At 39.1% G+C, this 27,533-nt stretch overlaps 1 protein-coding gene across 4 annotated transcripts in view; it reads right to left on the bottom strand.

Moving 5' to 3' along the window:
* Positions 1 to 222: 222 nt before the first annotated feature.
* epb41l5 (erythrocyte membrane protein band 4.1 like 5) overlaps positions 223 to 27,533 on the bottom strand; it is a 38,597-nt gene continuing 11,286 nt past the window's right edge. For 3 of the 4 annotated variants that reach the window (XM_046053163.1, XM_046053164.1, XM_046053166.1), the window contains exons 4-26: positions 27,007 to 27,049; positions 26,805 to 26,883; positions 26,463 to 26,507; positions 25,564 to 25,616; positions 23,263 to 23,383; positions 22,886 to 22,973; positions 22,654 to 22,742; positions 22,456 to 22,531; positions 20,557 to 20,726; positions 19,190 to 19,296; positions 18,865 to 18,883; positions 17,957 to 18,002; positions 17,529 to 17,647; positions 8,682 to 8,836; positions 8,150 to 8,247; positions 7,804 to 7,938; positions 6,857 to 6,924; positions 6,049 to 6,171; positions 4,558 to 4,639; positions 4,361 to 4,441; positions 3,444 to 3,506; positions 3,015 to 3,154; positions 223 to 2,341 (exon numbers count right to left, since the gene is read on the bottom strand). In XM_046053163.1, coding sequence (XP_045909119.1) covers positions 2,272 to 2,341; positions 3,015 to 3,154; positions 3,444 to 3,506; positions 4,361 to 4,441; positions 4,558 to 4,639; positions 6,049 to 6,171; positions 6,857 to 6,924; positions 7,804 to 7,938; positions 8,150 to 8,247; positions 8,682 to 8,836; positions 17,529 to 17,647; positions 17,957 to 18,002; positions 18,865 to 18,883; positions 19,190 to 19,296; positions 20,557 to 20,726; positions 22,456 to 22,531; positions 22,654 to 22,742; positions 22,886 to 22,973; positions 23,263 to 23,383; positions 25,564 to 25,616; positions 26,463 to 26,507; positions 26,805 to 26,883; positions 27,007 to 27,049 — 2,070 coding nt within the window. In that variant the 3' untranslated portion in view covers positions 223 to 2,271. The remainder of the gene's footprint in view (positions 2,342 to 3,014; positions 3,155 to 3,443; positions 3,507 to 4,360; positions 4,442 to 4,557; positions 4,640 to 6,048; positions 6,172 to 6,856; positions 6,925 to 7,803; positions 7,939 to 8,149; positions 8,248 to 8,681; positions 8,837 to 17,528; positions 17,648 to 17,956; positions 18,003 to 18,864; positions 18,884 to 19,189; positions 19,297 to 20,556; positions 20,727 to 22,455; positions 22,532 to 22,653; positions 22,743 to 22,885; positions 22,974 to 23,262; positions 23,384 to 25,563; positions 25,617 to 26,462; positions 26,508 to 26,804; positions 26,884 to 27,006; positions 27,050 to 27,533) is intronic. The other variant, XM_046053167.1, reaches the window with a different exon arrangement.

Raw genomic sequence — 27,533 nt, 5'->3', positions numbered from 1 at the left:
CCCAGATGCAGACTCACTTTAAAAAAAAAAAAACCATTTTGAATACAAAGCCCTCTGCTGATGCAATTTTTTACTGATCTAGATACTAGACCTAATACTGGTCCAGAGCACAGTTGTAAATCAGACTGTCTACTCTAGCATTGCATGAATCCAGCTGTTATCACAGATAACATCCTCTGCAGTAGTAAAAAAAAACAACATAAACAATGAAAAACAACTGAGTCCTACTGTAGCAAAGCTTTACTTAACATTGGTTCAGGTATCCAGAAAAAAAGTTTATATAGAAATTGCATTAGAGACGTCAGAATCTCAGTTCAATCAGTGATACCTTTCCTACTTCGTTTGTAATTAGAAAACACCTCAATGCTGAAATCTTCTCGGTGTGTAGTAACAATACTGCCAACACAATTTTCAAAAAAATATATATAAGACTACTTCATATCTACAGCCAGCTGATGCCATTATACTGACAATACTTTATAACTGTACGCTAACACACTTTTGGACATCATGTAATATTTGAACAATTACACTGAGTAGTAGCATAAATAACCGTCACTGCTAAGAAGACATTATAAAACAGTCAGCTTCCCTTGTTTGAGACAGAAAATGATAACATAACGATGAAAAAACTACAGACATAACTTGAATAATAGTCCAGACTTAGTGATTGAAGTGGGGTACTGAGATAAAAAATAAAATAAAATGCTATCTTTTAAGCAGATGTGATATTCTTCATTGACAACTCACAAAATGTAGAATTAGGCCTCAAAATGTACAAAATCAGCTTTTAACGTTTTTCTCAAGTTTCCTCCAGTCATAAACTACATCAGCAACTGTGAATTTAACAAGTTGTAAAACTTTTCACACTGTGGCTTCTTGTCCAGCATTCTCAGATGAGACCATTTGAATACATTCATTTCCATAATGCAGGGCAGCAGCTACAACATGTTAATACCAGGAGCCACGTTCTATAAGGGTCACATTACTGTCTATGATGGCTTCAGATAGCCAGTTAAGTAATGCAAAAACTGGGACCACAGTTAATTTCAACCGCTTGTCACATTTACACAGCTGATTTAGAAGATAAAATTAATTGCCACATGTGGAAGAAGACAAAATGTTAAAATTTCATATTATTGTAGACATGTACATAGAGAGAGAAAAAAATAACTTTCATTACTGACAATCCCTCATGATGCTGGTACCAAAACGTGTGGTGGAAAAAAAAAGAAGAAAAAAAGTACTGCGATGGGCAAATTAAAACATCAATAAAGATAAAAATTAAGAGCAGGGTAATAAAAACATCAGTTGTCCTCCTTTGTCAAACGTTCTTTCAAGGTCCAGTGTTGCAAAGATAATCCAGTGAAGGTTTCATATCCAGTGGCTGCCAACAGACGAGTTTCACATTTTCTATTGACTGGGTTAACAAAAAAGGTTTGTAGTGTGCTACGAGGACAGTGCAGCATCATATCCGCATGTTTCATCGAGTCAAGAGTCCAGGGTTTTTTTTTTATCTCTTAGAATAAAGATTTTAAGCGTCTTTCTTTTTTGTAGATTTCTCTTTTTAGTCCTTCATCCAGTGTACCTCAGCAGCTCTACATGCTGTGTAATCTGTGTACAGAAAAGCTCATAGTAGCAGGGATCCAGTGGTGTGAATTACCAGTGATAAAACAGCACCATTCAAAAAACAGGGGGAGGAAAGCAGCACTAGAAGAGACAACCTACCCTTTAAGTCATAAGCCAGCGGTGGATGCTGTTATGCTACGCACCTTACAGTGTCATGAGATTGTAGTGTGTCAGTCCCAACCCGAACTCTGTAGCAACCAAGTTGAACAACAAGACTTTTCATCTACAAGGAGTTGGTGCTAGTTCTCAGAAAGGTGTGGTTGACTGGATGGATTACGCAAATGGGAGGTCAATGACAGAGAACTCAAACAGGAGATTCACAAGTTGGGTGTTCTTAAAATGTTTCTTAAAATTCTTAAAATACTGGAGTATTTTACAAACACTAGGCTTTGTGTCATGTTATCATGAAAAACTGTATCATAGTCCTATTATTTTCCTGTTTACTTAGTTCAGTTTGTTCAGTATGTGTTTGTGGTGCTTGTAAGCTGCCTCTTCCCTGGTTCAACTTTCCTCTTAGCCCTCAGTGTTCAGCACACCTGGCCCAGCTTGCTTGTGTGTGGATGGGAGGGGGATGGGTGTGATGAGGTGAGGTGAGAAAGCAGTCAGGGAGGCCGACAACGTTGGCTGCTCCTCATTCCTCCATCAGAGCTCAGTGGTCAGGAGACCTCTGGGTTTGGCTCCATCCTCCGAGGCTGGCTGTTGACCCACAGTGCTGTGGGACACAGGAGAGGAACGAGTCAGAAAGACTTTGGCTGCTGAAAGCATTAAATATAAACCTTTCATGTTGATGACCATGTTACGAGCACATTAGCCCTGCAAAATACCATTTTAAAAAGATTGAATCCATTGCTGCATTCATAAAACACACAAAAATCCAAATGTCATAAAGAACAGAGATAAGATATCCATCACATGGTTGAGGTGCATAGCTGACGCTCTAGGTACGCACGTTCTTAGTTGTAACTGTGTGCACTGAGTCACAGTGCAATACTGATAATCACATTATTTAGCTCTGTGTGCATGAGTAATTATGTATAAAGTTTGTTCTCTTCTCAAACAGTTTCCAATAAGACAACTTTGTGTTACAACAGGCTTCATCAGAAATATTGCACCCTTTCTGTACTTATCAGGGACTCCTCTCCAGGATGAGCTGCTTCTGCAGTGACTAGCTCTGTTTTACAGAAAGAAACAATGTCGAAGCCTCAAAGTGAGCTCATGATTTCTCAGAGTAGCAAGGCCAAGCAGCGAGTTCCAAGCGATTCAGTCCACCTCATACTTTTATGCATTATGGTTTCAGCTCCAGGAGACATTTTCCTGCTCGATCAGCAGGGGTCAGCATCTACCAAGCTTGCTTTACAAATTGCTTCACATCTCAAGAATTTTACCTGGCGGAGTTGGTGTTACGTGCGTGAGCGAGGTGGGGGAGGGCTGGGGTGAGAGCTGCTCCCCCATCTGCAGGGAGAAGAGGGATGACCTTAGCAGGGGGGTCAAGGTCGAGCAGGCCGTTAGTAAAGGCGCCAGGAGGCTGCATTAGAAGGGGATGAGGGAGAAGGAAGGAGGTCAGTGTCTATATAGCCTCTACATCAGCCATAGTGAACAGCAACTATGCAAGTGCATATAGGAAAAATGGCAATGGCATCAACTGTTTCAGAGCATTGGACAAAACTTTAATTAAATACACATCAAAACCTAGAACATTTCAGAAGAACCTGTGGGGGAAAAATAAGACACAACACAAGAAACAATCCGGGCCAGATAGACAGGTAGACAGCTGAACGGGAGAAAAATTAGACAGGTGAAAACAGATGACTCACAGCAGCTGTAGGAATGATCCAGCGAGGTGTGATGACCGGTTTGGGCTGCTGCACTGGTGGTAGCTGGAAGAACAGAAACATGTTGTCACACTCTGTCGACCGTACCAATGTATAAGAGTGCATTCACCCATGTTAGCTGTTACGCAAATAGATCACAAGTCTAGTTCCAAACACAACACTGCTAAAAAACTGAATTACATAAAGCACCAAATTAAGTGTCATTTTCCCTTTCAGTTTCACCTGCCTGTCCACTAAAGCCTGGTAGTGTTGCAGCCACACTGTCAGGGCTGCAGACTTGGGTTTGACATTTCTGAATGAGGGTAATTAAGTAGTGGTATTTTCGTCAGACGAAACTAAATTAAATATATCCGTTAAGGACCTTTTTCCCCCCGACTAAAACGCGACGGCGACAATGTCCTTAAACGCTGGCCTTGACTAAATTAACACGCAATATTGTTGACGAAGAATGACACTAAAATAAAAAAATAAAAATAAATATTAATAAAATCTCTCTTTCTTTTTCTCAGTATAATGAGGAGACAAAATATTACAGGCCGTATATTCTCCGACCGGCGTGACGCCAAATATCTAAGCGCCTCTTTCTCCCTAGCATGTTCAGTTCATCACCAGAGTGCCTAATTATATCAGACGGCAAACAATGTGGTTATAAGATTATTGGAAAAAACAACAGCGGCATATCAAGGCTAACCACCTGGGAATTGAGATAAGTTAATATCACCTTTGCAATAAAAATGAGAACTAAACTAATATTCGAATCATATATATCATAAAATCCAGTACCTCCCCTTCTTAGTATTCTTATGTGAGCCAATAAAGCCTGTTTTTTGCAAAGGTTAAATCATTAAATTACAAATCAACAAATCATTGCAGGAGTTCTACAGTAGGGTAAACCTTACCACAGGAGTTGGATCTGTGAAATCGATCAGGTTTTCAGACAGTGGGGCGGTCTTGTGCATGTCACCTTCCTCTGCTTTAACCTGCAGAATTACATAGTCTTATAGCACAACACAAAAGAAACCTATACAAATTCTCCATTTCATTGCAAATGTAATTTAACTATCAATTATATTTCAACTATTCACTGTCATGTTACCTTTGGTGCCGTGCTGTCGCTGGCAGATTCAGAGGGCATCTTGGGAACACCAGGGTTTAAATCTTCAGCTAGCCTCTCCGCACTGATGAACGTAACGAGAAAAACAAATGAGCCATGGACAGAGAATTTTAGCTTTCTGTTCAACCTAATGTGGAAATTTATTTGAGGTTCCCCATCCTTGAGATAGGGTGGTATAAGAAACATTTGATTGGATTTTACCTTTATGGTAATTTTCTTGTTCATATGATGAAGACCATTACAACCGCACAAAAATTGTTTTGCACAACCAACAATCCAAAGGAGGTATTTTTACAATGGTACTAAACAAAGAAAAGCTGGATGCTTGCAAGAAAGTTTTTTCTTGATTGACTAATTCGTCAATAAGTTTTTTTGTTTCAGCACAGCAAGTGATTCTATATTTTCCAGACTGAACAGTGTGAGCATTTACTGCATGGATGAGGCTGTATGGAACATACAGCCTTTGTGAACTTTCTGGTAAAGCGTCTCTATGTCTTTTTGTACCATCCTACTGTAAACACTTATTGAGCAGGGACGCCAGCAGTATCCAGGCAGAACTCAAGTCATGTGACTCACACACACACATACACACATACACATTGGTGGAAGATGCCAACAGATGTCAGCAAAGAATAAGAAACGCGTCAGTGTGAAATATTGTGTTATATATTTCTTAATGGGAACGCAGGCCTATATAAGTGTCTGTAAGATAAAATTACACAGCAAGGACACAGGAACTGTGCCGGTAAGGTTGATGCCACTGATGTAAAAGCAGTTGTGCACCTGCCTGTGTGTTATCTGAGTGCACCCTGGTTTTTACTCTAACCTTATTTTTCATATTCTTGCTATTATTACATTATTTATTTCTTCTTAAGATCTGAATGGTCAAAGCCCGTTCTTTGTTCCTGCTCTCCAATCCGAACAGCCAAAGTAGGTAAAGTGAATGTTATCATTATACAAGGTGTGCTTTAAGTTATTGGCAGAGTCAACTGTACAAGCTTACTGCATCCTAATCTGGATAGTATAGAAATAATCAGTGACAAAACTTGTGTGTGAAGGATTTCCTGAAGATGCAGATTGTTATTTTGAAGAAACGTAGGTAATTTTCATTACATTTCATTTTCATTCAACCCACAACTTGGCTAGTTACATTATTTGCTGTGCCGTTGTTCGCTCTATATCAAGGTATTTGTCATGGTACTGGATTACTCCAGAATCACATTTCCCACCTTTAAAGTTAGATAAAAGAAGAGGGAAAAAAAGTGTGTGTCCTCACAAAAGGATTAGGAATCTGTAGCTAAGATTCCCTCCTCCGCTAATCTGTCTCCAGTTTCTGTCTTGCTTTCATTAAGCAGCCACAGTAGGAATAATGAATACATTCAGAACCAGTTAGACAACCTCGAGTGTCCTTTTCACATACAAAGTAAAAACTGCACACAAAAGCATCGAGTACATACAGACACACAGACTGACCTGGTTCCTGCCGATGAGACCAGTGAGGATGGCTTGAGCAGGTCCCATGAGTCTTGGATGTCAGGGCGACTGCTAACGGACAGTGATGTGTTACTGCCCATTCGCCCGGTACGCACCTTCAACCTGAAAACAGACATACATATATTCAATTTCTGCCAGTGATTTGGTGCCTCTACATAATGTGCTTTTTCTGCATGAAATATTTAAGTATAAGTAAAATCTCCTCACAGTAACATAGAAATTCAACATTAATCAAGAACTGAATGGGGGACTGAGAAAATGGTATCTTTTAAATGTTTATATATATTTTATATTGTGACAATATAATGCGGCTCATTTCCACTGACTGCTTCTGATGCAAGACAGACAGAGGCTTGCTTGTAAGGATGAGCTGTAAGTGATGTAATGTTGTGAGCTATGCTAATAATCCTCATGAATATTCAAATAGTTAATCAGCTCTTGCAGCAGGGAGCCCTGTGGTTGGCTGAGACAATGTGTTGACAGTTGGCATGACTCAGGAAGATGGAGGAGGAGGGAACAGGCCCAGTTAAAAGACAATAGAGCATTAGTGACAATGGCTTCTCCTCCTGTCTATGTGCGCTCTGTACTGACTGGCTGTACTTATGGTTTAAAAAGGAGAATACTGAGTATGATGCTGAAAAAACTATAAATATTTAGCATTGTTTAGAATCTTTAGAATTTTAACATTTGGTTTAAGAAAATGTGATTGTTTACAATAATTAATCACAATAATTCTTTATCTTCAGAATGTACTCTAATAATGAGGTATTACAGTATGTGGTCATACCTGGCAGAAGCTTCATGCAAGTTACAATTTTTATCTCCAACCATTACAACTTGTTCCTCCAGAGATCCCTACACAGGGGAGCAGGGAGAGAGAGGTACATGAATAGACAGAGGGACAGAGGGGTAGGTGACAAATACAGCCATCCATCTCCATCTCAATTGATAGCACAGTACTGTCACAAATACGACATTAACATGGATGTTTTTCAGATTACTGATATCTTTTAGCTGTGATGATTTAATTCTGCTGTGAAACTTAAGCCCACACGGTTCGTGTAAACTCTAACGGATGTCATATTAAAAGGAGTGGAGAGGCTAGAAAGTCAGACGGCCTAGGCTACTATACATAAATATACTTGTATTTCAATTTCCTAAGCCAATCAAAAGCATCAAAAGGTGGGAGTAACAAGCACGAAGAGTGCTCTTATAAAAAGTATTTCACCCTTTCACCCAAAAAAAGTTTTCAAATAATAATAAATAAAAAAAATTCAAAACTACAAAATAATCATGGACCAATTAGCTAACTTCAGTTTTACTAAAGTTTTAGTTTATTTGCCAAATCTGCACATCACCAATCTGGAAGGACAGCTGCAGTCATTTTCCAGTTTACTATTTACTACTTTAACAAACTGATATATTTATTAAGTTATGAGCCAAATGATAAACAGTGCAGACCACGAACCACAATGCCCCTGGTTCAAGTCCAGTTGGGGACCTGTGTTGTCATTTCCCCATCTTTCTCCCCTATGAGTTCCTGTCATCTATCAACTCTATAATATAGGCTAAAAATGCCCCAAAAATATATCTTTAGAAAAAATGATTTGTTAAAGCAAGAGTAAAAATACTGAATTAGTAATTATATGACTAATGAAAAATATTTGTACTATCTAAGGTTTCTTTTTATCCTTTTCTCAGTTTTCGTCCAGCTTTGTGGGGTCTGTTAGTCACCTTGAGGGCAGCAGCCTCGGCTTGTGCTTTCAGGATGTTACTCTTCAGATCCTCTGGGGTGCGCAGTGGAGTGACGACTGGACTATTGCCTGTACTGCTCAGACCACACTTCTCTGTGATCTTCACCACATCCTCCTGTTGGAGCATGGTCAGACGGGGCACACACATCCCATTCAAAAAATAAATGTATTAATACATTTTTTTTTTTAAAAGAAGAGAAAAACATGGTTGTTACTGAACTGTAATACACGCTATGCTGCCTGTACGGTAACTTCTCTATGCTGGGGCTTGGACCAAACAAAACATTTGTTACTATTCTTACTACTACTACTACTACTATACCCACCAGATTGTTCATGGCCATATTGACATTGATGTTATTCCTTGGAGCAGCCAGAAGCGGACTGCTCTCCAACGCCAGCTGCTTTAGACGAGACGCTGCTTCTAAAGAGACAACGTTAAACTTAAATACACACTCGCATACAACTGCATTGTAACCTGTCAATGTATGCACAATAAGAAAAATACATAACATTATAATGAAAATACAAGTAATATATATATTATGTACCCCTTTTTACTGTATTTCTCCAGAAGTTATTTTGTTTACTTACTAATACATTTACATTATTAATATAATAACAACAATGATAATTATTTTTATTATTATGTTATTATCATCAATAATATAACCAGCTCTGCAGGTTAAATAACTTAAAGTGTAATAGGAGCTTTACTGCATTATCCTGCAAAATACACATTCATACATACTAGGGTTATCTTATCTTCTGAGCCTTGCGACAAAATTTACTATATCCTGTTCATTGTCACTTTGATTTCACTTTGTGGTATGTTTGCTGGGTTTTCAGGAGCCTCACCAGTGAGGGGGAGAGGATCTTCCCTGGTGACACAGGGGGAAGCAGCATAGGCGTTGCTTGGTCCGGCCTCATCTAAAGCAGTCACTGTGGGAACGACAGGAGCACTGAGGACATCATCAATGCACGTCTCCATCAGGTCAGCAACCATGGGCATACTAGAGGCAGAAGAAACGGAGAAGAGGGAGATATAATGAGTGGCAGATCAAGATAAGATTATTATTAAAAATATTTATTTTTAAATATAAACATGTAGGAGATGCAAGTGTTACAACACAAGAATTCACAATTATACAGCTGTACAACTTACCTGTGGCATCCATAAGATATGACCTGACTCTGAAAAGATGGCAAAGCTGGCCCTTGATGATATATCAAGACATTTTATAATAACCTCCAATAAATTAAACTGGAATAAACAAAATATAATTCAAAAATGAATTTTCATTTAGGTTACTGTATTTGGAAAAACTTTTGAAAAAGAAAGATCTGTCGTTTATGTAAAAGAATATGTACATATGAAATATTAAATGATTTATAAAGAAAATCATGTAGTTTTCGGTTAGGCGCTCCAGTGGGTCTGGCAAGTATAGCATGCATTTAAAAAAAAACAAATAAACAAAAAAGGTCTGTCATCTGTCCAAAAGGAAGCAGCCCTAAAATTAAATAACATTGCCCAATACATTCTTCATAAGAGCTAAAGAAGCAAGATTCAGCCCATGGAAATACTTCTTCAAAAGCAAGCAATAACTTTTCTGCGAAATAATGTGGCGTAATATCCTCTGAATTTGAAGTGACCTGAAGCAAACATCTGATACATGGATTTTCGTGGAAGCTCCTCCAGCAGCCTAGTAATTGCCTCATATTCCTGTAGCCTCAAGACACAGTGAAATATGAGAAGTGTGTATATATATTTTACTATATACTTCCTGGAGAGAACAGGAGCTAAAGCACACCACACAAAAACTGTCAAGAAAAGTACAATGCTTTGCCCAAGCACTCAACAACAGCCCGGTAATCTTTCTCGAACAACATATATACACTGTAGCGTAAGACAAGTCAAGAGTAAGCCTGTCTTTATTCTCTGAAATGATTTTCAACATACAGTTCAGAAAGATATATCCTTTGGTCACAGTTGTAAACATTTTACTAAACAATATTAATAAATCATCTTCATTGGTTGAGCTGTGCAAGAAAACAGCTGTACGGTGGTGTAGTTGAAGTGTGAAGGAAGCATCCAGTGAATATCAACGCCCTTAGGCCCCGATCAGACAGAAAGTGTTTTGTTGCGGTTGAAAACGTGAGGTGCCTTTTCGGTTGAATTTGGAAAAGAGCAGTGCGCTGCGTTTTTTTATGTGTTGTTGCCAAAAACATCTTCTTTAAAAAAAAAATAAAAATAGACCAACGGAGGGCGCTTGCTCTGGCATTGTTTGAGGGTTGAGAGGTGAACAAACACGCAGGACACAGGAAACGGAGATCCGTGTGGGTCCAGGAGACCCTCAGAAAGGGGAGACACCACTGGTAGTACCACCAGTTGGTCCAGGAGCTTCGTCTTAATGATGGTCGGTTCAAGGCTTATTTTAGGATGAGTCGGTGACAGTTTGTTGCCGTCGGACAATCCAAGCAACTGTAAACTTCCATTACCACAACTGAGGGCCCGTCTCTCCATTCATTTGATTAGACAATGGAAAAAAACGTGAATGACGTTGGGTGCTTTTCTGCCCAGAGTTGAATTTTTTTAAACTTCGTGCGCTCAGAGCACTCCTTAAAAAACGCAAGGTGCAGCAGGTGCCCAAGGCGCATAAACATCCGCAAAATGCTCACTGCCAATAGAAAACAATTTAAAAAAGGCCCGTCTCACTGCAAAAAACACATTCTGTCTGATAGGGGCCTTACACTGCTCTTTATGTTTCAGCCAGACCCACTATTATCTTGATGGTTGGGTCATTTCAAAATAACACTCCCAGCTGTGCCTACACCACTACAGTTATTTTCACAAAACAAATATTTAGAGTATACGAAAACAGATAAACAATTTCCTCAGAATTTTGATTCAGTTTCGCACATTTAAATAGAATTATGCTTGTTTACTTTCTTGCAAAAAGCTGGTAGAGAAGGTCAGTATCGATTTAATTTCGGAGTTTAGAGTCCAAGATATTTTTAGGCTAGCTTAACACTGGAAGCAGAAAATGTGTTCAAAACAGAAAAAATGTGCAAATATAACAGATTTGGAATTTTTTTAAACACAACAGTGAAAGCAACTCTTTTCTCCTGCTTCTATTCTTTGTGCTAAGCTTGGCTAACAACCTCTTAAGACATATCTCTACACATGAGAAAGATATTGACCTTCTTTCCAACTACCCTTTAAAACAGAGCAGCAGATCCATGAAATGGGGCAAGGCAGATTAAATACAAAATAGAGCAAATCATATTTTCATATATAAAAATCATTTGATGGAATTAAAAACTTAAAAGAGAACAACAATGTTTAAAATATTATAAAAAAACAAAACTTTTTGAGAGAATGACAGATAGGAGCAGAAGAGGACTTCATTAAACCCACCAGGAACTATACAACGTATTGTTCCCTTGCAGAGTTGACAGTGGAGTTTAATTCCTAAGCCTTGCATTGATATCATCTCACCCCAGTTAGCCAGTTTCACCATGAGGTTAAGAGTCAGAGGAAGGAGAGGGAAGAGAACGAGAGAGAGAAATAAAGGAGCAAAAGCAGGATAACTTTTCAGAATTGCCACAACAGCAATGGTCAAGGAAAAGTGGATGGAAATGCAACGATAGACTGAGAAGAAAAGGGCAATATCAAGTGTGATGGCAGCGTGATGGCAAGCTTGGAGAGGTGTCAGTCTGTGAGGGGTGTCACCAGGCAGAATGTGTGATACTTTGAGTTTGTGTTGAGGAATGTTTCAGTTAATATGCGATGTCTGCATTCACACCAAATGTGTCCTTCCATGTGGTACAGTCACTAACACAAATACCAGAAGGTTTTCATGAGTGAAGTCGCTGCTGAGCCATTCCCGTTTATTAGTGTGCTGTCCAATTCATGTTGGTACAGAGGGTGAGCCCGATGTCAGTTGCTCAGATCTGTGCAACTCCTTGTGGGGGACCTTTGATGAGACATGAGCAGGAAGGATGGAGGGACCTGAGGAAAACAGGGTGAAGGAATAAGGGACAAACGAGGAGGGTTGGTTGAAGAGACGGGAAGTGAGTGAGAGAGAGTGTAGGTAAACCAAATGAGAGACTGGAGGCGGAGGGGAAGAGAAGCACTGAATGAAAACAGCAAAGAGGAGAGGGAGATTGTATGCAAATGAATGAGGGAGAGAAAGATAACAGGAAGAAACAGCTGGTTTAACACAAAGCAGGGAAAGAGGGGAGGAGCAGAAGGCAGCAGACGAGAATTAGAAGCAGCGGAAAACATGAGTCTGAGAGAGAAAGGGATTATTTCTGTGTGGCTAACTTGTCTGTCTGCCCTTGCATGTACAAGAAACAGTGTATTTTATTTCGGACCTCATTTGTTCATTTTAAACTGCAGCCTGGCAAGAGGCATCTTGCTGGTGATAATAACAAAAATGTGATTCTAGTGGACATAAAACAACACAAATAAAATAAATAAATAAGGCTTTCGTGGTCGTGATCAGCCTGGCAGTGCCAGGATACAGAAGCCACGCAACTTATAGCACAATGCTTCTACTACACTGTACACTTCCGTGCATCTAAGTATGCTGTGACAAGTGTTGTGACATGAACACTTGAGTTAAGCGAAGTGGACTGGATGTCTCTGGAGTGTCAGTGACCTGGCTTTGCACCTCTAGCAGCAGAGGCCTGATGGCTTATGTTGAATCTGTGTTTATATATTCAGCGCTGGAGGCTGTGAGCCCAAAGCTTTTATTCATGATGACAGCTGCACTGGAAGCACAAAAAGCAACAGAGCATACAGTTTCCCATTGCCGCTGTAAAACAGTGGCTAACTTGATGATCTTTGACTAGCAGATGAACCTCCACTGACCTTTCTTCCCGACCTACATTTTCCATATAATGTACTCTCTCGTTAGCTATAGAGAATAAAATGTGATGAATTAATTCCAGTGGTAGCGATCTCACAGTTATCTCTACACTCACTTATGTTACAGAGAAATGGAGTAGCTTACAGAAATGGGAGGCAAGGGTCAGATAGAAGGCAACAGATAGAAACACGGCACTACTTCTTAAAACAGGATAAGAGAATATAGCTGTATGGGTGATTAACATAGTAAGTAAACAATTAAAAAAAAAAGGACAGAGCCATTACATAAAAACATGGAATTTTTCATTCCTAAAATTGCCTAAACATATCCAATTATAATTAATTTCAATAATAATTAATTTAGCATAAGCTAACATTTATCTTGTTTAGGAACTGTTTGATGCTGCTGCACACAGCTGAATAGAGAAACTTTATCCACTTACAGAAAAAACTGCACAAAATGCAATGCACTCTTTCAAGGATCTTACCCCTTTGTGAATGATCCGTCATTAATGGCAGTGATTTATATATTACATATTAATTAGGATTTAATTGACAGCATTGGGGCATCATATCATAATTTTACATGCATGTGCGGAGAGAGAGACACAGAACAGAAAGGAGTCTGACCGCTTAAAACAAGGGAGAAAGGCATGGGAGGAGAAAGAGAAGAGCACCAGGGATTAGTCTGAAATATTAGTGAAACAGTAATGTCTCTTTCAAAGCATCTCCTTATATCCACTGAGTTAGCTGTTGCCATGGGTTCACAGCATAAACAAGAACTCTGAGGTAATTTCAGTGTAAAGTCTTGTGCTGATAAAATACACAAGAACTTGCTTGTAAAGCATATTTCTTTATCATTGGGTAAGTTTCTGAAGGCTCGACAACATTAGCTTGAGGACTACCACAGAGCAAAGTGGACCTGTAGCTGGTAGGTCTTCTAAGAACAAAACTATGTAGGTAACCTTAATCTAGCTTAAAAACACACTTAAAAGTGACACTAACTGGGAAGCATTTGCTGTAGCGCAAAATTAGTGAGTTTTAAAAGGACAAAAATTGAATAAACAGTATCTTCAGCCTTTAGGATTAGCTGTTTAACCTTCAAGCAACCAAGTCTGAAAGCACAGAATACAGCATAATTAGTGTGCTACATCATCACTCTAAGCACTGGCTCTATCCAAGGTCATGTGTACACTAGGGCTGCACGATTAATCAAATCGTAATCGGGATGTCGTCATGTGTGATTACCTAACCGCAAAAAGCATGCGATTTAATAAAATAGAAAAAGTTTGTGTGACGCTGTCTCTTCTCTGTGTGAGCTGCAGTCTGCTCATTAACAAATTAGAGACCAATGTAGAGCCTTTTTCCTGCACAAGGATTTAATGAATAAATAGAACCCACAGCAATGAAACTGCTGTAACTGGATTTAATATTCAACTAGTGGTAAAAAAAAAAAAAGGATACTACTGGTATTATATGAAATTAATATGAATGTAGTATTTAATATATTATTGTTATACTAGCAGTATACTATTAACTAAACATTATACTCTTTCTTTAATACTCTCATGTACAGTTCCTCCTCCAGGTTGTGGATAGAGACAGATGTACATTGAGCCGGTGCCAGTGTGGCAATATTTGTTGCTTCTAGACGCCTCCTCCCGTAGAGCAACATGCTCCCCTTGGTCTGTTTTACTAGTTATTGTTATAAATATTGTTGATTGTTTAACTTGGTTCAAGTTGAGAAATACACATTTCAAAATGTCAGTATTTTGTGCCTTTATAATTAAGCAAGTGAACTCATTGTACCATTTGTTCCATTATAATACAATCACAAATCGCAAAATGACCTTTTCTCCAAATCGTGCAGCCCTAGCCTGTGCATCCTGGTTTTTAGGATATAATATGAATAAAAAGGGGTCCCTGACCTACAGACACACAATACTCTTTTTAGAACTGACCAGAAATGTACTTTACTAGAAACAGGATCAGCCTGAGCTTTAAACCTGAAGAGCTTTGTTCCCCAGAAGCCAGAGTAGTCTGGTCCAGAAATAAGATGTGCCTGGTTTACATGGGAAAAATACATGTAGGCAAGTAATGTTTTCTTACATGTCACACCAATAAAAACTTGACAAGTCTTTAGCATCACAGTGTCTAATGTCCATAATATGACTGGCAAGTGAACTTCCACTCATCATCAAATATTGTTATAAAATCTTCTGAATAATAGAAGATTTAGAGGAACAGTTGGTTTACAGGAAGCACAGCATGACATTAAATGACACCTAGACACACTAGAACAAACCACAATCGTGAGCAGATGCAAAGCTGAAATCATAACACTGATTTATTATGACAAAACACAAGATTCCCACACAGCACCCCAAATCATCACACAATTCCCTGCACCGATTAGGTTGGCATTTCATGCTGATCAAAAATGGACAGACGATAAATCACAAGAGACTGTTTAATCTCAAGAAAACCCTTCTCCAAAGCCAAAATCAGAAAGCCCCTCCACTGCACAGCGATTGATTGGTTAGAGCCAGAGCAATGGCAAGGTTCAGTGTTGGATCGTACCTACCTGGTCTGCCTCCAGACAAGACCAATGTGTCCTCAGTACATGTAAATACTGGAACACACAGGGGGACATTGCAGGTTGATAACAGTGGAGGGTGCATACACATTTGTATGCATATGTAAATGTACTTGTTCATTCACACACAAGCCTCACACAACACATAGAAATGCAACCACAAATCCTAGACAAAAAAAAACAAAAAACAGACATATAGTACATTTATACACACTGCTCAAAGGCAGCAACTCTCTTCTGCTGTATTTTGAGACATGAAATGGAGGTAGAAAATAAAAAACAAACAGGTAATATGGATGGTATTGAGAAGAAGTCATCGGAGTACTACGACACTTTTTGTTTATAAAATTAAAAGAGAAATCCTTGCTAAGTATGTCTGCTCTTCATCCATCTACTGCCTGCTGCCTAGGGCTGAAACTACTGACTATTTTCGTAGTCGTCTAATCTGTTAATTATTTATTCGATTAGTCGACTAGTCACAATTATTTTTGTCACCCCCTAACCCTAATTAAAAACTATTTAACTAATTAAATATATTACAAGTGAATTACTGGTCCCCAACACACAGCCAATCTAGCTAATTTTACCATTGAGTGAATGAACACTAGTATCAACACCAAGTGGAAACAAGGGAAGAAGACAAGACAGCATAGGCTACTCCTATAATTCAGTGATTAACTATTGCACTTAACATGTTAGCTAACACAACTAAAAGAGCCAGCATCATCCATGAGAACTCAAAACCAAGAATACAAAGAACTATGGAGAGGCTGGTAACAGCCAGGCTTTATCACCCAAAACAATAAGCTTACAATCTGATTTATTGCCAAGTAGGTTTTAACTTTAAAAGTTTTAACAAAGATTTTCGCTTTGGAACTATAGAAAATAAAAGCACATTAAAAGCAAGTACTATTACCACAACTGTACACTAACAATGTAATGTCTATTTAGAATAATAAAGCAGCAACCCCCTATCATACTACTTCTGTAATTTATTTTTCAAAACTGCTTATAAGTTTAATAAGCGGAGAATGTTCTGCAGGCTACAACACGAGCCAGATGTTTCTTGATTTACTTTAAACCATTACTCAGATCAGTAATGACAGAATAACAGAGGTATGAACATTGAAACTATCTTACAGTTGTGGCGTTTCCTCTGTCGCCGCTGCTCTGTTGTTGTTGTTGCTGCAGTGGTCTGTGTAACTGGGACCAGAGGGCTCTGTGGGTGTAACTGGCAGGCCGGCTGGCACCGCTAACCCTGCGGGCGCTTGTGGAGCTTCATTTTGAGCACATTTTGGATTGTCTATCAACTTTCGTAAAACTGCCAATATTCAAGTTCTGCACAGTTGATTCCTCGGCTCAAAACCTCCCAAAAGTGTATTTAGTGATGAAGTAGCAGACAGAACTTGTAAAAACAAAAAAACGTTCTGCTGTTCCTTTCCCTGTCGATTACGTCGACTAATCGTTGCAGCCCTACTCCTGCCTGTCTCTGTCGGTTATCCACTATCAGTCTGCTACTTGTCTATCTGCAGTCCATCTTTCTTGAGTTTGAATCTGCCCCCTGCCTGAATACTGTACCGCTGTATTACAGTTTCCTGGTATGTGCTGCAGGCTACAAAAACACAGATAGACACACAACTTGAAGCAATCATCTCTGAAAACCTGAAAGTAAATAACCCTGGAATTGATGTACCCTCGCAAAACAGAGCTGAACAGCGACGTCGGAACGGACATGCAAGCACAAAGAGGAAATGTACACAACAATACTCTCCCCCTGCCTTCTCCGGTCACAGCAAGGCAGGGGCAGAGGATAAGCCATGTTAAGCCACTCTCATGGCATTAGACCATGAAAAACACACCTAGCTATCCACCCACTTCTTTCAGCACCCAAGAGGGATCAGTCGGTCACTCCCAGCTTTTCCTAACCTGGTCTGGTTTCTGATATGAAACACTTGCTTCTACTGGCATATAAAAAATTAAGTTAAAAATATCCATCCGTTTTCTAATGCGTGTATCCTCCTTAGGGTTGGAGTGTATTTCTACCAACTTTAGTATTGTTTTTTTCTTAGTTTTTTTAAAATAATCAAATGAAATAGGGAGACATTAAAAAGAACTGACTGAACGATAGAAAAACTCCAGTTCAGTTCAGTTCTTTATTGTCATTCAAACATGTAAAACATGAAGGAAAGAAATTCGTTTCCCCAGCTCCAGCAGCGTACAGAATCCAGGTACCAACCTCCTCTTTTCTCCTCCAGGACTCCTGGGTAGAGCCTCGATTTCCATTGGTCCACAGGCAGAAGCAGCTACCGGGCTGACCACAGGCACGGCTGACCTGGCACCTGTACTGGAGGAAACCTGAAGCCAGAAAGATACAAAGAAAACGAATGTTAGAGTAGGGGTGGTAGAGGTACAGGGACGGGAACAAACACAGATGAGATCGGAAGGTATTGAGAATGTTCAGAAAAAGGAAGGAAAGCAAGACATAAAAACATACAAAGTGAGTTTAAATCTTTCAATCACAAAACTTTTCATTTTAAGATAGTTTTGTTAAAACACTTAAATATTCGACACTGTTTTATGTTAGCCACGTTTATCTAGTCATACAAATTAACTATTTGCTTTCTATGTGAAAACTACAAAACACACAGCCATTTTGCTCCTCACCTTGTTGTCTTTGTGGGAACTGACTCCATTGCCCGAGGAAATAACCCTGAGCAAAGAAAGTAATAGAGATTTTATTCCAAGAACAAATAGCAAACACCGGAGAGAATTCTTTACACTATACATGGGTAAATGAATGAACTGGTATTCAGTGTTGTCAGACTTAAGAAATAGAACAGGGACTTTTAAAGTCTCTCACAATGCTTTTCACAAAGCATACTGCTCATGTAAATTTGGCTGAGCGGTTAACATGGAAGAAGTTTGGAGTTTGTGTGACATGAAGACACGAGAGCCACATTTTGTGTTAATGCAAATGTACAATTTGTCGGAATTTATGATAATACCTTTTCCATTGTGCTGTTTTTATTTTAAGTCTACCAGGTTGTCCGTGAGCCAATTTGCAAATCTCCATCCACACTTAATACGGCAATGCTACATCCTTTTGACACGGCTTTAAATATTGCAAATGTTTTCTTGCTTCAAAACGACCTGTACTATCACAGAGTAGGTCTGTCACGAGAGTGTTTGTCATCACAATGCTTTGAGTCACTGGTCCCATGAGAGCTTAAAACAACCACTGACATCATCTATTTTAGCCCACACACATATGCTTACAGCAAAAGGCTACCTCTGTAACAAGATTATGGTCAAGGCTTATGGTGAGATAGGGAGAGAGAGAGCGAGCGAGCGAGAGAGAGTGTTTTATTTATCACAAATGAGATGAGAAAATGTTAAAAGGAATACACAGCATCAGTGCTAAAAGAATGGCTAAATAAAATGGAGGTACAATTTCTACACAAATCAACTGATGTGATCACCCTCAAAGTAAAGCTGTAAAACAAGGAGAGGATAGATAAAGTAATTTAATCAGTCAAAGACACAATCATATATTTAAATATCAGTGTACTTACTCATGGGGATTGAATGCCCCTGTAAAAAACACAAAAGAACAGACAGTAAGTGTTATGTTCAGATAGATACTAAAATATAAACAAATACACACGTTTCAAAGAATGCAAGGATGTGTACATAATACATCATGTAATATATTTCTATTTCTGCATACAAGGGTTACGTGTCACTGTTTCTCTCTCACACACACACACACACACACACACACACTGTATACGCTTTTGTATATTTTTGCTATGTAATGGTGTATTTTAAGTGCTAATATTGATTGTAATGTGCGTAAAGGCAGTATGTGCTGAGCATGTGGGTGAGTGTTGTCCACACCTCTGTTCTGCATGGTTCTTCTGGAGTAACGTCGACTGGGCCTTCTCTCAAAGGAGGCCGAGCGCCTTGCTTTATTGGCCTTGGTTGTCTGATACTCCGTCTTTCCACTGGTCACACAAACACAAAAATATATTTTACACTTGCAAGGACTTTAGCTTGTCCCCATCTCCAAGTAATAGTAACCCTGACCGATGCAGGCCAAACCATTAAATACAATAGATAACTTCTCCCAATGATTCTTGAATAAATCTCATTGTCCCAAAAACAAAAAGCAGTGATGACCCCTGCTGAACTCTGCACCCACCCAAGCGATAACCTTATATCAACAAACCCTGTAACCTCTGTGTTAAACCAACATTACCACCAATGCTTATCCAACTGGGTAATGTTTAAAACACACACAGAAGGGAACTAGCTGGCTACTGCGGTATGTTGACAGTGAGTGCCTGTCTTGTAGCCCTGCAAGTATCTGTGTGTACATGTGGAGATTTTTGTACGTACAGAGAATAATACTATACGTCAAACTAGGATTATGTCTGTTGGTACGTTCAAATACACGGTACAGAAACAAACACATGGCTCTCAAAATTTCAAAACGTCTTCTTTTAAAGCAAGTCCTGCTGCACTTGTTCCCCACACCAGTTTCAACTGCATTTCTCTCCCGTCACAGGTGCTCAGGATCTGCAGCCCACAACAGAATGGACAGAGGGCTTGTGCCGACCACACCAGAGTCTTTAGTGTTAAATTGAACCAACCACCTCTGTTTTTTTCCATCACAACTCGTCTGCGCAAAGTTGTTCTTGATTTAATTTTATTATGTGAGAGATGATTTGGGTGTGTTATATTAAAAAGAGGGATGAATACTTGTCCAATCATTTATTTCATGTTTTATATTTGTACCCAATTTAAATACACATATCGTCGCTGCAGCTCGTGACTCTCAATGATGCCGTGTTCAATTATAATAAAAACACAGGGTTTTTTTAATTTCCTGAAAAATCACGAGTTGGGACATAGAAGGTTTGTGCCCGACAGCGACGATATAGAAATTTGAATAGTCAGTTTTTCTGTTGATTTGTTGGGGAAAATCCTAGTTCCATCCATTGTCATTTAATGTAGTTTAACAATAAAACATGGGTGGAAAAAAATCTATACATGAATTTTTATAGTTACTTTTAACACTTGTACAGCATTAAACGGCTGTGATGCCAAGCTAAACGTTATTAGGGAAGAGTCATTCCAACCTGATAAAAATTTTATTGCAACCCTTGTATACCAACGAACTCAGTCTAGAAAACAAAACAAAAACAGTGCCTCGTTCAAAAGCATCCTCGACCCTTTGATATGCCAGTACATCCTTCTGTTACCTGTATCTGAAGCGTGACCCCATGCGTATGAATCCAGAGCGTGCAGAGTTCTTCTGTACTGGCCCTCTCAACCTAAAGAAAGCATGGTGTTCCACCGCACACTTCCAGAGGTGCTTACAAGCCTTGGGGTGGTCCATCCTGAAGACAAAAGTGTGCTCCTGTTCTTTGCCCTGGGGAGGTTTGGTAAAAGGTTAGATTTGGGTGATAAAGAGGGGAGGAAAGTTCTCAGTACAGTGACATACAATATGTACTTTACATAGTAGACTCTCCAGTCAGAATGGAACCTGCAACCATGGCACAGTGTTTGTATAATGCTTCCTCCGCCAGTTATACACAATCAAAATCAACATTTAAGAGTCATTTGAAACTCCTTGCCTTCTCTTTTCAATAAAGCGAAAGCTCATATGCTTGAATGAATGGCTGCACTACAGTGTGGAGGTGCTGCCTCATTAATCTGATTTCTCACTGTGGCCTAGATGAAAGTCTGCCTGGCACCACAGCCGGTTACAAAACTTGCACTGGAGGCATTCCAGTGTCACAGTCAGATTTTTTACAGTTCTTTGGTTAGTTTCCCTCTATTAAAAGAGCTAAAGTATGTATATAAAGCCCTTCTAAATCTCAGCAAAAAGCCTCCAAGTCAGAATGCTGTTCAAGTAACAGACTCTCACTTCACAAAGCCAAGTTAAGTCTGCATTACTTTCCATTGTTACTGTTCAGCTGACGATGTATCATGCGTTGCTCACGGTATCAGACTGATCCCATGCCATTTTAGACTTAATCAAAATTTTGCAGACTTGAAACCAGTAGCAATTTATTGTAAACTCACAGACAAAGTGTGCTTTCTTAGTGTGGCATTCCAACTAGCCACCTGTTCTTACAAATGTAGTTTGACATTGAGACGTGACTGTTTCACTTCCTCAAACCACTGCCAGAGAGGACACGATTTACTCTCAAAATATGTCCAACAATTATCAATGCAGTGACCACTGACAATAATCATGGCCAGTCCTCTCTCTTTTGGTTTCATCTCCGGCTGTGTCACAAACAATCATCAAGTAAGTATCCAGTACAGTCCTTTGGTGACAACACTAGCAAGCAGCATATAACTTGGGAGGATTGTGTGTGTGTGTGTGTGTGTGTAGGAGAGTGTTGCATACCAGAAATACCAGAGGGGACAGGCTTCTTTATTAACCCTGCGCACAGACCTCCAGGATGGACATAAACAGACTCTCCTCTCTCATATACACTAGCCTCTGGGTAGAACAACACTAAGTCTTTCATTTTGATTTAGAACAAGCCTCTTTTAGGGCTCAGCCACTACTTCACCAAAGGTTTTAAGAGGAATATTACTCGTTTGTACTTGTTCTTTCAAGTAATTTTAAAAGATTGGCTTGAATGGTCTACCTTAGATAGTACCTAGTCCTGTGAGCAAATGGCAGCATTATAATCCGTTTAGGACATGTGGTAAACATATTGGTGGTTTGTTTGTGTAATTATTTCCTTTTTTGTAGGTCAGTATATTTTACAAGCTGTAACAATTAATAGTAAATAGTAGTAAAAGTATGAAATATTTTGACCACAAAAGGAAGAAGCTGGTCAGCTTGGATTCAACGCTGCACTGTGGCTGAATGTTTATGTTTGTCACACATGCTTATTTTGGTTGTGAAAGGCTTAATGCAAAATTGACAAACAAAAGCTGTGTATTTAGACGAGGTTTTGGTTGTGAACTGTATGTGGAAAGCAAAGAGAATAGGTCACTGATAACCTGTTAAAGAGGGATTAAAGAATATCCCCTTGGGGATCAATAAAGTATTTCTGATTCTGATAAGCAAGACTGAATGTATGTTCTGCATTTCTAACATTCCACTGTAAAGTGAGTATCGGAGTGTGTGCGCTCACGTTCACCTGTTCATCATCTTCCACAACCACAAGCGTCAGTTTGCTCTTCTTGAAATCCAGGCAAGTGATCTTGGGCCTACGACAGTTTTAAAAAAAAAGAAAAAACACACACAGACTGAGGAAGGAATAATGAAAACTTAAATGGTGTTTTAATAGGCATTTAAGTAAATCTTTCAGTGAATTAGGAACTAAACATACCAGAAGAAGAGCCCAATCTTGGTTTCTCCTTCAAATACCAGAACTCCAGTTGGAGTCAAACCCAGACTGTACTCATTACCATCTCTTGCCTGCAGATAAGAAAAGAAAAATAGACAACATTACAACCCTTTCACATGTTCATGTTGTTATGCACATTCCTTTCACTTTGTGCCTTTCGTGAAGGACCGATTCAGGGTATACAGATCAAGTAAGTGAGAAAGACATCAGTTACCTTGACCATATGCATGTCCACCCCATACATTTCTAGCCACTTGGCTTTATTCAGGTAGTTGATTTCAGCTTGGGCTGGTGTCTGACCTCTGGAGGAGAGGAGGGAAAGAAGGGAGGAGGAGAAACAAAACAGAGAGAATTCAAACACATAACTGTAGGTCTGAGGCGAAATCATGAAAAAATAAAATAAAATATATGTATGCAATGCGGTAACTGTCCTAGCCCAAGCCCACACAGTATACAGACTACTGAATGAAGCAAATCTACGTATTTTTACAGGATATCCGAGACCATGTAAAATAAAAAATAAAATAAATCTTATTTTTGTAGTTTCTGACCCCAATATGTACAATGGTTTAGTTATAGTTAAACGCTTACCTGCACTCCTTCCATTTGTTGTATATGGCCAGCTCCATGTCCTCTGTCTGGTTGGGGATGAAGCGAAATTCTGACACCAGGTCCAGATGATGGTCTAATGGGTCACAATCACCTAGCTCAGCTGAAAACACACACACACACACACACACACACACAAAAAAAAAATAAAATAAAAATCAAAAAATAAAATCAACAAAATAAGTTCAGTTCATAAAGCAGGAAACAAAAAGTCAGTTTATTAAAAGAACAGAGTTTACTAAACTTACGGTGTCAAGTCAGTGAGTCGGTCCAGTCATTCTAAGAAATGTAGTCAGGGTTTTTGCTGCTGGGTTTTGGATAACCTGACTGACTACCGCAAACAATTGCGCACTGTGAATGTGGAGCAATTTGGAAGATTGAAGTGTAAATGATAGGAGAACATCTGATGGTGGCGGATGTTGGACAGTTCACAAAGGGATTTGAGCAACCTTACTAATTTACATTTCACTGTCACTTAAGTGTGTTGCTCCGGCCAATATTTTTTCCCCCCACTTCTGCTCTCCTCCTCTCCCCCCAACACAATGACATATAATAGAAAGGTAGTTCAATTGTGGCGCCAGCTGGGAACAAATCAGTGAGTGGATTGTAAAATGGGTGTTTCTGGGGGTCACACAGGTGGCAGAATCTGGTAATAATTCCAGGTTGTCACAAGGTGTATTCAATAAAACTGCTAATTTGGTGTACAATTCACCCGAAGACTAACAACATTCTAAAAATAATACTTTAGTGTTCAGTATGACCTATATCATCAACCCCTGTTTTCCGTGGTAATAGCAAACAAATGCCAGCTCCACGTCACAGCACAGAAAACGTTGAATAGCATTAGGTTAAGGCCTGATGGGTATCTGAACTCTCTCGCTGGACCGAAGGTCATTTATTTTATCAGGTGAAAAAAGAAGACAAATAGATTATTGGGGCAGGAAAAAATAACTATTCACTAGATAAGAATAAGAATAGTGGGTTGAAAAAAGAAAAATCAATGGTACTGTGGTGTAGCGAAATAGCCCAAAGACTTCGAAAAAGCTTTGGAAACTAGGACTTCACTGTTTAGGTAGTTCGGCTGTGAGCAAAGCCTCAGGATACAGAGGAGAGCAAATATAATCTTATTCTATCCCTAGCCCAGTAAATGTCAGTGGACCAACAACATAATTCAAGAAAATAAAAATAAAATAAAGCTCAACTGAAGGGGAAAAAGAAGACAGAAAGAGTGCTGGATTAGTGGGGCCTCCGAAGAGGACTGAGCACTAATGAGCTGGCATTTACCCCACAGTTACTGTGTGTGTGTGTGTGTGTTCAAGGGTTTGTGCACGCAATCCCATTCCATAAACATCTCTAATGACTAAATCTTTGTTCCTCTGAAGCAGCACTCTTGTAGGTAAATGCTGCATTTTTGACTATTTAATACAGTAAATATGTCTAGTTTAAAAGGCATGGGCTCTTTTGGTTGTAGAGAAAGCCCAATACATTTCTGCTCCACTAGTGCATTTTAAATGTACTGTATGCATCTATGGGAACATCAATTGCCTTGAAATGGACACAGGCTGATCCTACTCTAAACTTCCTAACTGAAAGTCCGATAAGCAAAAATTGCCTGGACACAGGAGATAATATTCCTGCTGTTACATATACATTAGACTGGAACTACTTTGAAAAAAAAAAAAAAAAAATAGAGAGATAGGGAGGGAACTACTGGATTAGTAGAGGTCAGAGATAACCGTAGCCACAGAAATGTCTCGTAAAAATTTAAATGTCTTCCAAAGACTTTAATTTTTTTCCCCTTTCGTTTTTGAGCCTACATCTAAATCATGTGGAGAATCACTACATTATCTGTGGCCAAACATTTGTCCTGACCAAGTGCATTGGCATTTTGTAGAAAACAGTGTACCATGGTGTTAAAGTGTTTCAAGTTACACTTTGAAAGTGTAAGGAGCAAAGTCTGTTGGGAATGTAGGAGGGCTGTAACAGATGTAAACTATGTGGACCAACAAAAACTAGCTCTCAGAATAGGGACTCCAATCTAAAACTGACAAATGCTTGTCTGACTCACACGACACTAACTAGTATAAACATATGCTATATTTATTGCTACACATGCGTTTTGGGATACTGTGCAGCGATCACAGTACACATCGACTCCCCAAAGCAGTGTGCACTGCAAAAATCATTACACATACAATGGAAAAACAATGGCAGCTGTTACAGAGGTGATCCAAATCACCAAAAACAGAGTTGGAGAGAATCCCCAATTCATGCTGTGCTTACCCTGCATCGAGAAGGCGGCCAACTCAACCGCTGTGTCGAATGGACACTCTAGCCTGAAAACACAGACATTGTAAGAGTCAGCAACAGCAGAATCAATGAAGCTACAACACAAAACAACCTTCACTGAGGCTTCCTGGTGTATGCCATTATTATTCAGTGAAAACTCATGTTCCCAGTCCACATACTGACTACTGTTAATAATTTCATTCTGTTCACCAACATCTAATCCTGAAAGCCTCTTACAGTAACATAACCCTGACTACCATCACAACAAATGGATTCCTGTTAAAAAATGGATAATAGCTGATGAAGAAAGGCAAAACTGCATTATGTCTTGGTCAAGTGATATAAACGTTATTTGTGTGAAATAATTGGCTAAATGAGGAAAGTAGGGCTACTTTACTATAACAAATGCAGTTGACATGGGCCAGCAATGAGTGGGCAATTTGGCCTAGTGCTTGAAAAAATAAAAAATAATTCACCCTGTGGTATCCGTGTTAATCTGCTCTGCCACTGGCTCACTCTGCCTGCCTCTTAATAATAAGATAGGAGAACCACTCGGAATGTATTGAACAAACATGGGAGCAGGTGCTCCGAACTAAAGTTCTTTAAGGTTGTTTCATTGTGGGGAAAAGCTACAGGTTCCAGGGATTCTCTATTAGTGTAGATCAGGTGTAATTTTAAAGGCTTCTACAATTATTTACTGGCAGCACATAAACTGAGAACTGCTGAAATATGGAACTGACAAGCCACCACCAGGTCAGCTTAATGTTACGTGTGACTGGCTTTCTCATTGAACATTTATGTGGAGTACAATGACACCATGATAAAAAGGTTCTGTGCACAGTACTTTGTTAAGGTGGGTGACAGTTAAGTTAAAATAACAGGAAACGACTTACTTGCCACTGAGGATGTCTTGCTTTAGCTGTAAAACAAAAAGGTATCTGAAAGAAAAAGAAGAAGAGTTAAATATGGTTTATGTAATATGATACTGAAATAACCATCTATGCCAAACTGGCAGCATAAAACATCAAAACAAATTACATTTTCTTTTTTAATGAATAGGTAAATATATTAGGTACATAGAAGCTGATTTATCTTGTAGATAAAGTAACTCTAGATTTGCTATTTTTGTTTATAAAACAAAAAGAAACTTCACTACACATTTTGTCTTTGAGGTATATGAGATTAACAGATGTACAAAACTTTTTAAATGTAAGAGAAATTTTTGCGTAGCTCACCTGGTGAGCTCCTCGTGCAGGTTGTTCGGTTCTGAGGAGTAAAACTTTACTCTCATGTGAAGGCAGTATGGTGGGCCAACTACAAGACAGATCACAATGACAGTTGAGTAAATGTTATCAAGCTTAATAATTATATATTATGTAATACCAGGGGACATTTGTTTGACCATATACACCACATTCAAGGCCTCTCTATACTTACTTTTTACTTGCTTTTTGATACTTTTTGTAATGTCAAGCCAGTGCTGAAACAACAAAAGCGATAACAGTTAAACAAAACAGCAGCTTCAAGCAATCTTGCTTTCACATTTGATCTTAAAGGTCCCATATAATACAAAACCCACTTTTTCATGTCTTGTCAACTTAATTGTGTCCCCCTGGTGTGTCCTCCAAACCATAAGAAATATCATCCTCTTTCTTTTTCTCCTGCTTAGTCAGTAAATTTGTCTGCAAACAAGCTGTTTGAATTTGCCTCCATTCGAGGGTTCTAGATAGATGTAGATGGCCTCGCCCACTGAAGATTTACTGAATACACCGCTCTCAGCCCCAGAGACCAACACAACACCAAGCGGTCTTTCCATCGCTGAGCTACAGCTGGAGATTGTTCAGTATGTCTCCAGAAAGTGCTTTTACAGTTATGAAGGAAAAGTAAACATTGTTCGGTTTACCCCTCTGATGTCCTCCGGCTGCGCTGCCTCAACTCTCTGTGATTTACGGTTATTTTCTGAT

This window comes from Micropterus dolomieu, linkage group LG07 (assembly GCF_021292245.1).
Source record: "Micropterus dolomieu isolate WLL.071019.BEF.003 ecotype Adirondacks linkage group LG07, ASM2129224v1, whole genome shotgun sequence".
NCBI classification, from domain to species: domain Eukaryota; kingdom Metazoa; phylum Chordata; class Actinopteri; order Centrarchiformes; family Centrarchidae; genus Micropterus; species Micropterus dolomieu.
This window is presented reverse-complemented; position numbering and strand designations above follow the sequence as displayed.